Source organism: Podarcis erhardii, assembly GCF_964252035.2.
Source record: "Podarcis erhardii genome assembly, chromosome: 3".
Taxonomy (NCBI): domain Eukaryota; kingdom Metazoa; phylum Chordata; class Lepidosauria; order Squamata; family Lacertidae; genus Podarcis; species Podarcis erhardii.
The window spans coordinates 56,419,336-56,430,646 of record NC_138507.1 but is presented as its reverse complement, the minus strand read 5'-3'; the positions used below and the strand labels follow the sequence as shown (position 1 = coordinate 56,430,646).

General features: G+C 41.1%; 1 protein-coding gene across 1 annotated transcript; it reads left to right on the top strand.

Moving 5' to 3' along the window:
• Positions 1–523: 523 nt before the first annotated feature.
• Positions 524–11,249, top strand: SERINC1 (serine incorporator 1). Its single transcript, XM_081856210.1, has 10 exons — positions 524–709; positions 2,648–2,809; positions 3,465–3,625; positions 5,027–5,106; positions 5,903–6,040; positions 6,549–6,718; positions 7,186–7,276; positions 8,026–8,167; positions 8,258–8,488; positions 8,768–11,249. Exons 1-10 carry the CDS (start codon positions 671–673, stop codon positions 8,904–8,906), a joined length of 1,353 nt encoding a protein of 450 aa, XP_081712336.1. The 5' UTR covers positions 524–670; the 3' UTR covers positions 8,907–11,249.
• Positions 11,250–11,311: the final 62 nt, after the last annotated feature.

The window sequence follows — 11,311 nt, the reverse complement described above, 5'->3', positions numbered from 1 at the left end:
CTACTTGCACTTTGACATGCTTTCGAACTGCTAGGTTGGCAGGAGCTGGGACCGAGCAACGGGAGCTCACCCCGTCGCGGGGATTCGAACCGCCGACCTTCTGATCGGTAAGTCCTAGGCTCTGTGGTTTAACCCACAGCGCCACCCACGTCCCTCTGTTGAGGTTAGGTTATTAAAATAAAATAAAATAAAATAAAAATAAAAATTTATTATTTATACCCCGCCCATCTGGCTGCGTCTCCCCAGCCACTCTGGGCGGCTTCTAACAAAAGATTAACAATACATTAAAGCTACATTTAGCGAATGGGGACAGGAAACATTGCTGCCCAGTCACACCTACGTTTAAACCCTGGATTTTCCCCGTACTGTTTTGCCGCAAAAACCAAACCAAACAGGATAACATAAAATACTTTTAAGGTAACCCAGAAGTCAGATGCCCGTGCGAGTCTACCCTACTAAATCCTGCGCGCTGAGGTGGGAGGTGGCCAGTGGCGGTCCTTCCTCCTCCAGCCCGGAAGTGACGCGTTGCTGCCTGTCAAAGCTTAGTGAGCGAGGCAGGCTGGAGAGTAAACAAGCCCTCGCCGCTCGGTGCCGCTGGCTCCATCTTTAAAGGGCTGCCGCGCAACTCAACCGCCGCGAGGAGGAGAAGAAGAAGAGGAGGAGGAAGAAGATGGGGGCTGTCTTGGGCCTCTGCTCCATGGCGAGCTGGGTAATGTGGCCGGAACCGCGGCCTCCTCCTTCGGGGCCCCACTTCGCTGGGTTAGGGAGTCGCGGGGGCGGCGGCTGTGGCAGCAGCAGCAGTTCCAGAGGCGCAGGCGCAGTGAGGGGGCTCTCTGACTGCGCCCCCCCCCTGCATCCCCGCGCGCTGTCCTTTCTCTGCGGCGAGGCGGCCCCTCCCTGGCCGTGATGCGTCCCCTTTGTTTAAATCATATATAATACGATTTCGTTTGCCAACGCCCTAGAACTGATGCAGGAGGCGCGTTAACGTCTCGACCCTGTTGTCTGCGCCTTGCAGGTGCTATGGCAAAATGATAACGCACCCCAAATTAAAAACCCTTAGTAATGGAAAGCAGTGGGTTGGTGCAGGGCCGGATTTAGGTTTGATGAAGCTCTAAGCTACTGAAGGTAATGGGGCCCTTTATATGTGATATTTTAGGAGCAGGCTAGCAGGCGGGGCTCATTACTTACATCATAGGAGCCTACACAACACAAAACGCTGTTGCTGTATGTAGGTTTTATTTTATTTTTGTTTTTTTATCTTATATTTTGGAAATCTACATCCGGTGTTTTTTTCCTTTAATTTTTTTGGGGCCCCCAAGAGAGTGGGGCCCTAAGCTATAGATTGTTTAGTTTATACGTAAATCCGGCACTGGGTTGGTAATGTTGCCTCTTTAAACATCGGCCCTTTGAAATTTGACAGTTCCTCACTTTTTTCCTGGAGGGCAGTTTGCTATTTAGGTAGTTGCCCCCCGCCCCCCCCCCCAGACCAGCATCATCTTTTATCCAGCCCTCATGCTTTCCTCCTCTGTGGATAGCTTCCTAAGGCCATTTTTAGGAATGTCTCTATAAAGGGGTTCTGAAGTTGCAGTGTGAAAGGTGTTTGTGTGTGTAGTGGGGTTTTGTCATCTCTAATTTTACAGGGTCGTTTATTGTTCCAAGGCATCTGGCAAATGTTTGTACCATTTTATTCCGCAGTGTATGCTAAGTCACCATGCTAGCAGTATATGTGGGATTACAGAACTGAAAATTATGAGTGAAAGTGTGGCTTCTACCTCCTTTTGACAAACCCTGCATTAAAGTAGGATCATCTGTAGGTGTGTAAGAGAGAATCAAATCAATCTAGAGAAAATGTGGACTTTTTGAGGAAAAACAACACAATATCTTGAGCAGTAGTAGAAATTCATATTATTGCTTTGTTAGACTGAAATTTGTGGATTTTTTTTCCTGTTCCCTGGGATAAATTTCTCCTATGGAATAATAAAGGCAGAGTGGAAAGTTACAATGGTCAGACTGGGCAACTTGATAGAATGTTGCTTAAACTTTTGCTGATTTAACTGTTGTGCATTCCTCCTAATCTGCTGGAAGTTAGAGTAAGAGCTTGTCCTATATTTTTCCCTACACCTCTGAGGATATTGAAGTACAGTGTGTAATTCAGTATATATCTTTGATGCAGGCATAATGTAAAAACAAATCTCCACCAAACTGTAAGTCATACACTTTTTCTTGGCTATGGTGTACATCACTATTTGCCCTGGTAAGCATAACTAATAACTTTTGTAAACAGTCTGATGACTGTCTTGGCTGTACATGGGGCAATCACAGAGCCATCTGAGAAGCAGCATTGCAACATCACCTTAACTTTTTTGCAGGACTTGTTCATGCTTCTATTAGTGTTATGGCACTGAATCAAGAGCCAAAGGACATACTGCTCATATCTGCACACATTTTACTATCAAAACCATGGCCTTTGCAGTAATGGGTATACAGGAAAACGTAATACAGAATATGAGATTACAAATATTACATTAGTGGGGGTGTGATCCTTAAATATTATGACATCAGAACCAGTAGTTAAACATTTTAACCACATAATTAACTGAGCATAACTTTTTATTTTGTCCTTATACTCCTCCCTTTCTTTCATCAGATACCATGTTTGTGTGGCAGTGCCCCATGTCTGCTGTGCCGATGCTGCCCCAGTGGAAATAACTCCACTATAACAAGGGTGATATATGCTCTGTTCTTGCTCCTTGGAGTGGGTGTTGCATGTGTGATGTTAATTCCAGGAATGGAAGAACAGCTGAAGAAGGTCAGTTTACTCGTGAGACAACTATGGTAGAATTATTGTGGCACTGCTACTGTAGTTTGGGTTTGACTTGTATTTTCTTATCTTTTCAGAAGCACTGCTTGCTCTAGAGAGCACCTTTGTATCCGCACCTCTTTTTATTCTAGAATGTTATTTAGTGTTTTGTTTACATAGGCTAGGGCCTAACTATGGAGCAGTTCTCTCATTATGACTGCCTTTCATTGAAGTGTTTTAACATTTAGCATAATGGTTGTCTGTAAAACCTTGCCTTCTTCCCGTATTAGTTAGCTATTATTTCAGACCAGGAGTATACATACATGTATGTATGTGGCTTTTGAAAACACTGGGGGACTATATTTTATGTATTTAAATATATATATTATGTATTTAAATCTTCAATTTAACATTGGCTTGTGAGAACCTTAGATCTGTACAAATTTCAAGTAATGAAGAGATGTTAAAATAATCCTAACAAAAAAATTCCTTCCAGTAGCACCTTAAAGACCAACTAAGTCAGTTCTTGGTATGAGCTTTCGTGTGCATGCACACTTCTTCAGATACACATTAAAATAATCCTGTCATAGTCGGCTCCTAACAAAACAAAACGTTTGGGTTCTTCATTGACATATGTTAATATATTTTATGTTGTTCATTACAGATTCCTGGATTTTGTGATGGCCAAGTGAATTGTGATGTTCTAGTAGGCTATAAAGCAGTATATCGGGTGTGCTTTGGTATGGCCATGTTCTTTCTCCTGTTCTCTTTAATGATGATCAAAGTGAAGAGCAGCAGTGATCCAAGGGCAGCAATACACAATGGGTAAGAAGAAATGGTGGCCCAGCTATACCCCTATCTGGACAGGGACAGCCTAAATATTGTTGTCTATGCTCTGGTAACCTCAAGGTTAGATTACTGCAATGCATTATACACAGGACTGCCTCTGAAGACGGTTTGGAAGCTTCAGCTGGTGCAGAATTCATTGGCCAGGTTGCTCATGCAAGATGGTTTGAGAATATTACAGTGATCCTGGTCCGACTGCACTGGCTACTGATTACCATATTTTTCTGTGTTTATGATGATATTTTTTCCTATGAAATAATATGCAACAATAGCGGGTCGTCTTGTACACAGATAGCAGAGTGGGGATGGGTGATTGTTGGCATCAGCCAGCATGACATTTGCAGAGGCGATAGTGGATGTGATAGGTTGCTGTGGCAAGTCCTGCTAACGTTTATCTGCAGCTTTGGCAATTGTGCGTGCTATTTTCGGCATCATCGAGGCGTGTGTGCAATCTTCTGTTGTGCTGAGCGTGCAGACGGGCTTTTGGTGGTGTGCATGCAGACGATTGTTTGCCGCAGTGATGCATGCGATTTTGATTGGCGGGCAGGCTGTAGAGCGATTGGCGATGCTGACCCCACCCCCAAAGCTCAGCAACTGTGGGCAGTCTCCCCCCCCAAGCACAACAACTTTGATCAATTCCCCCCCCCCTTTTGATGAGGTCCAAAAAAACAGGTCATCTTATACATGGGAGCGTGTTATACACGGAAAAATACGGTAGTTTCTGGGTTTTGACCTATAAAGCCTTAACCGGCTCAGGACCGCAATACCTCAAGGACTGTCTTTTCATATGAACCTATCATCTTCTGTGCCTTCTTGAGAAGTCTGGAGGGTGGCAACATAAACGGGTCTTCTCTGCAGTGGCTCCCCGTCTGTGGAATGCTCTCCCCAGGGAAGTTCGCCTGGTGCCTTCATTATACACCTTTAGGCTCCAGGCAAAAATGTTCCTCTTTAACCAGGCCTTTGGTTGCTTTTATTGGCATCCTATGCCCTTTTGAAATGTGGGTTTTTTTGGGGGGGGGGGGTTATTGGGTTCTTGTTTTTATTTTGATTATGTATTTTGTATTTTGGTTTTATTCTGTGAACCGCCCTGAGACCTCTGGGTATAGGGTGGTATATAAATTCATTTAGATAGATAGATAGATAGATAGATAGATAGATAGATAGATAGATAGATAGATATAGATATAGAGAGAGGGATATAGATAAATTGTAGTCTTGTGTTTCCTGCACAAGGTATATAAATAACAAAACCTGAAGGCTGTTCAGTGGAGGGCAGTGAAGAGATCATATAAAATATTATATACAGTATATTATGTAAAGTATAAATTTTAAAAATACTGCTGATACCCTAACTTTGATGGTTCTCTGGTGATATTTCAGATTCTGGTTCTTTAAATTCATCACAGCTGTTGCAATTACAGTTGGAGCATTTTTTATTCCAGAAGGACCCTTTACAACAGGTATGATTGCATTGAAAGTCATGTATATTTTGCACAGAAACTGTTTCCAATAGCTTTCAATGTGATACTGAGTTCTTATTTAACAGATCTTAATGTTCTGATTTGTCACACTGGAGAAGATGTGTAGGTCTTTGGCATGACCCAGGGTTGGGAAACCTTTCTGGCCCTACCTCAGTTTGCCAACTTTAGACAGATGGGTGGTCCCAACTACCTGTCAGTGTCCCTTGAGCAGCGATTCTCAAGTGCTCAACAGCCGGCTGATTGTCAGGCATTTGGAAACCATAGCACAAGGGGTATTGCCAGTTTAGGACTGGCAAAGGTACATTCCTCAGCAATCAGCTGTCCAATTGAGTTCCCCATGCTGAGCTCAGTTACACAGCTAATCCAGTGCTGTCTGTACCTGCCTCATACCTGATATCCTATATGATGTCAGGTGGCCATGGTTTAGGGAAAACAGTTTTGTGGGCCAAATTGAGCTAAATCTGGCCTGCAGACTGGAGGTTCCTTACTTCAGCATAATCCCTTATTTATCACTCCCAAAGAATCTAGTTTTATGTATGTGTAGTCACATACTCATATTTATCTCTTTAAATCCTTGTGATTTCCTCACTGTTGGTTTTAGATTATAAACTACCTGGGGACATAGCCTTGTTTATTTTTTAATTGTCAAATTCTTTAAGAGTTTATTTTACGAGTAAATTTTACCCTGATGACTCTGAATCACTCAATACATGCTAACAATTCAAACAGAAAAAATATTTATGAAAATTAATATATTAATTATTTTTCTTCTTAGTGTGGTTTTATGTAGGCATGGCTGGTGCTTTCTGCTTCATTCTTATCCAGCTGGTTTTACTTATTGATTTTGCCCACTCTTGGAATGAATCTTGGGTCGAAAAGATGGAAGAAGGAAACTCAAGATGTTGGTATGCAGGTATGTAGTGGTTTGTTGGTCAGCATCACAGGGTTTGTTTATTAAAATTGGGACATGCAGTGCTCAAATTTCAGTTGTAGGAGTCATGAGCTCAGAACTCTTTGATGTTGCTCTTCACTTGCTAGTTGTTGACCATGGAAGGGTGTGCTTTTGTGCATGTGCGGAACTGAGAGTCTGAATCCCTCCCATCCCCAACATACCATGGTTAAGAGGGAATTGGTGTTCCCAGAAGCATAATAATGGTATTGATCACATGGGGTCAGAAGAGGAGAAAGTTGTGCCTGAATTGATGCGGCTATAGTAACAACTATAATTCCTGAGGGTTGATTCAGTTTTTCCAGATCTTCTAGAGGCAATAGTAGTTTAGTCTGCCTCCTGAAGTTAATCCAGCAGATCACTTTTCTTATCCAACAGTGTACCATAGGATTTATTTTTCATCACTGCTCTAGTGAGCCTCCTTCAAAAGTACTAATAAAACCTGAATCCAGTTTTGTTTGCTTCTTCACAGCTTTGCTGTCTGCCACAGCATTAAACTATCTTCTGTCTCTGGTGGCAATTGTCCTATTTTATGTCTATTATACTCTGCCCGATGGCTGTTCTGAAAATAAGGCATTCATCAGTGTCAATATGCTGCTGTGCATTGGAGCATCTGTAATGTCAATTCTGCCTAAAATCCAGGTATGAGGTTACATTAAGTGGATATTTGTTTTCATAAGAATCTGGCTAATACATCAGCCGTTTGTCAAATTTCTACATACAGGTAATTCACATCTTATCCAAGCATTTGGTTCGGGGGTGTATGGTCTCTGCATACATGCAAAAGCATATAAAGCCAGGAAACCCTGGAACTGCTCCCAGCACCCCACAAGGTGAAGGACTGCTTACCCAGCTTTGGGAAGGAGGCACAAGGGCTCTGGGACATTGCCAGAGCCCTCACACCACCTTCCCGAAGTCTGGCAAGCCTGTAATTACAGCTTGGGGGGGGGATAAGTAAATGGAGAGTTGGTTTCCTCTGCTCTCCATTCATTCATTGATTCATTCATTCATTTCCTACTCTCCCACCCTGTGCTAAGTTGTGATCACATAAGAAAAATCAGCGCAATATGCAAGTTACCTGTATTGTTTTGCTTTCTGTCTGCATATAGGAATCACAACCAAGATCTGGGTTGTTACAATCATCTGTGATCACCGTTTATACAATGTATCTAACCTGGGCTGCAATGACCAATGAGCCAGGTAAGGAGATTTCATGTTGTTGTTGTTGTTATTGTTATGATCCAGAAGTGACTCTGGTAGAACTCCTTTGTTTATTGCTGTCACACCTACTTTGGATGATTTTAAAACTTTTGAATGTTTTGGAGCTTTGAAAGGACAAAAAACTGTTAAACAAAAAGTATTTCAGAGTGCAAGGTAGAATGCTATAAATTGTTGATTGTTAGGGAATCTGTGGTTATCTAAATGATTCTTAAAGTGAATGAAGCTTACTCCCAAGTCAGCATGATTAGGATTGCAGTTTTGGTATACAAAAGACTTCTTGTAGGGCGGGCAGTTCATTCATTTTCAGCTTTGTATTCTTGTTATTAAAAAAAGTGCACCTAGATACTCGGTTGCAGTGCCCATAACCTAGGTTTAAGGTGCCATTTATCTCCTTGCTTTCATATATCAGTTTCTAACACTATTCTGAACAGTTGCTCTCACACCACACAGTAGCAAGACTAGCCAGTGTCCTTCTATTGCATGGGGATGTTGCTAGTACAGTGCTCAAAGAAAGCACTGTTAATCCCATATCCTTTGTATGGAAAGGCCATAGCTGTATTTCATTGCAGTTGGAAAGCTACATAACAAACAGCTCAAAAACAGTTCTGAGCAGTGTAAAAGGCTAGCACCTCTTGTATATTATTATGTTGGACATTACTTCTGTGGGAAATAGATTGTTTTGTGTAGAATAATCCGACTTTCAATTTTGTTTGTCTTTACTGATCTAGACAGACAATGCAATCCAAGCTTGCTGAACATAATTGGCTATAATTCCACAAGCACTCCAACTAAGGGTCAGTTTGTCCATTGGTGGGATGCCCAAGGAATTGTAGGCCTCATCCTGTTCTTAATGTGTGTTCTGTACTCAAGGTGAGCAGAACTTTTGGAAAACCTTTTCCAATTTTCAGTTATTTTTTTAAAAAAGGACATCTAGTGACACTATCCACTTTTTAACTGCAGCATTCGGACATCCAATAATAGTCAGGTAAATAAACTGACATTAACCAGTGATGAGTCAACACTGATAGAAGATGGACTTCCCAGGAGTGAAGGCTCTCTTGATGAAGGAGATGATTTGCACCGTGCTGTTGATAATGAGAGAGATGGAGTTACTTACAGTTATTCATTCTTTCACTTCATGCTTTTTCTTGCTTCGCTTTACATCATGATGACCCTAACCAACTGGTACAGGTATGTGGATCTTGCAGGAAATTATGGAAGGGTGACACTTCCATAGACTACATTTTTTTGACATTATCAGTGCTGATCACCTGTTGGGGTTGAAGTGGGCAGAGAGGCAGATGTTGGATTCATAACCTCCTCTCCCATTTATCATAGATTATCGATGGCAGTGAATTTGATTCTTACATAATTTTTTCAATTTTAATAAAATAAGTGATTATCAAAAGAAAAGTAGTTATTCAGTTCCACAAATGAGTCGGCTAACACTTTATCTCTCCTCTTTCTCAGCCCTGACCCTGCCTCTGCATCAATGACCAGTAAGTGGCCATCTGTCTGGGTGAAGATCTCTTCCAGCTGGATTGGCATAGTCCTCTACGTGTGGACTCTGGTGGCTCCACTTGTTCTAACAAACCGTGAATTTGACTAAGCCAAGTGTCTCATCTGAAAGCTCTTGCTTTATTTTGTTGCTAATTTGAAGCTAACAGTATTCAACATTGAGATGTAATTTGTAAATAATACGTGTATGTATCGTCTGAATAGTTTATCATGTCTTCTGCATGATCATACTTTTAAATCATGTTCACTTGCTATTTCAGTGACTGTTTTCTAGTTGAGCTTGATGATGATAATAATAATACATATTAATGATTAATACTGAGCCCTCTTCCAATGTTGGGGGAAAGTAAACACATATGGTGGGTAGAGTAGGGATGAAGATTCCACCACCACCACTACCCTGCTATTTTCGTCACTTTTACGATTTGTAAATGGTGACTGTGTGAAGCAAGGAGACTTTTGCATCCATGGAGACTCCCTGCTTCTGTGGGTGACAACCTTGGTTTTCCATTTGGGAGCCTCCACAGATACAAATATCTCTCCGCTTTACATTATCACCAGTTGGAAAGTGATGAAAAAGGCAATGTTGGGCAGAGCTAGTGTGATCTTTCCCACTGTTCCCTTCTGTATATTTCCTTTCCCCTAACTAGCACCTGGAGAGGGATTTAGGGTCAAACTAGACGTGAGAACAACAGTTCCATGTGTTTCAAACCCCACAAATATTTGGCTCCGCCCTACTGCTTACTGAAGAATTCCTAGATCGTGTACAGTCAAAGGTGCATTAAAACAGTATTTTTCAGTGCATGTAGATAGGCCGAGGTTGAAAGTCAGATATTTGCAGTTATAATCAGATGGGGAACCATGAAGAGTGTTAGAAGCTAGGGCTATCTATGACAATCTTACTGGCCTTTATTGCAGCTTAATAATTGTTACACAGCAGTTTTCTAGTTAGTAAAATATCAACTTTGGTCTAGCATGGAAGTATAATCTTTCGCAACTGTGAGATTTTCCCAGAAAAGATGAGAAAAATATGGCTGTGACAGATAGGAGAGACAGTAATGGTTGTAAGCCTTTGGAGGATACTGTATTACCTCAGCTGAAGCATGGATGGATGGTTGTCTAGGAGAGTCTGATGCTGAATGAGAATCGCATATCAGGTGTGTGTTAAGTCTAGGTTACCTTTAGATCATAGCTGATCTGTAGGAGGTATGATCTTTTGTTTGTTGAACAAACATCAGATGAGCAGGAGCACAGGAATGTCAACTCTAATGAGCCTTAGCTGATGACAGAGCAGAGCAAGGAGTGGGGTTAGTAGGAAGGGAAAGAATGTACCTGTGATTCAGTTGCCATTTTAATTTGTGGAGGGTTTCCCCCTTCCACACTTTAAACGACAAAGGTCCCCAGCTGTCACTAGGGCTGGTGTGAGCATTTAAGAAAACAGCAGTTACAATTCTGTAGGACTGGTTTTTGTACTTGCAGGTTTGAGTAAGTACAAGGCCTCTTTTAAAGAATGTGAACAGGAGTAAATGTTTAAGGTTGTACTTGAAATTATTCAAAATGTGCATGGGGTATCAAAAATAGTTGCCATTTTGACCAGATTTGTTTTTTAAAGTGAGGTGCAGTGAAGTATTAATGCATGCTCTAGGCTTTTCATTTTTGTAACCATTTGATACCAATATAAGTCTTTTTTTAAAAAAACCTAATCAATACTTGGAAGGTATTTAGGACTAGCGCTCATTAAATTGAAATTAGGGAGTGAAATGGATTGCTGTCCCCCACTGCTGGTAGCTGTATAGTATATTTCACGCTGATGAGGTAAACTTCAGGTACCGCTGTTATTTTTATAGCTTTCTAAAAAGTTACTTAAAAAAAAATATCCTGGCTCCATCTGTTCCTTGAGTGGGTTTTAATTGAGCTTAGTTTGTAAATCAAGTTGTTCTGTATCTTTCTAAAAATACTTTCCTGGATAAATTGATGTATACCAATACTCATTTTTAGTTAAAGCACACTTGCATTTTAATAGCTGATCTCTTCACAGATGTCATTGATTCTTGTGTCAAAGGTATTATCTTTTGTGTGTCCATTGCCGGCAGTGGATTTGTACCTGGAAAATCCTAAGTCTACATAACACAGAAACTATTAGGTGTTTTGCATCGTTTGTTTGTTGGAAATCTTCAAATACTGTGCTTTGCTGCTTGAATGGGAAGGTACAGTTCTGGTTTGCTTTTCCTTAAGGATTGCACAGCTGACAGAACAGTTTCAGCTGTAGCAGCACTGTTGTGCATTACTGAGTATCAGTGGTGAATTTCTATAAAAAAATACTTATATATATTTAATGGCTGACTTAGGCTCAACATGAATGCAATTTCAAGGTAGCTTTCATATTAAAGTCATTTTGTGTGTATGCTATAACTTAGTAAACATTCAGAAAAGATGGCTGTTTAGGTCTTCCTGGTCTTGTTTTGATTTTTTATCCAATGTGGTTGTAGGCCATAC

What these genes read in the sequence shown, in the direction of transcription:
- SERINC1 (XM_081856210.1), top strand. Translation starts at nt 671, where the DNA reads ATGGGGGCTGTCTTGGGCCTCTGCTCCATGGCGAGCTGG. An exon ending in TCTGCTCCATGGCGAGCTGG is followed by an intron (nt 710 to 2,647) that starts GTAATGTGGCCG and finishes TTCTTTCATCAG; the next exon opens with ATACCATGTTTGTGTGGCAG. An exon ending in ACCCTAACCAACTGGTACAG is followed by an intron (nt 8,489 to 8,767) that starts GTATGTGGATCT and finishes CCTCTTTCTCAG; the next exon opens with CCCTGACCCTGCCTCTGCAT.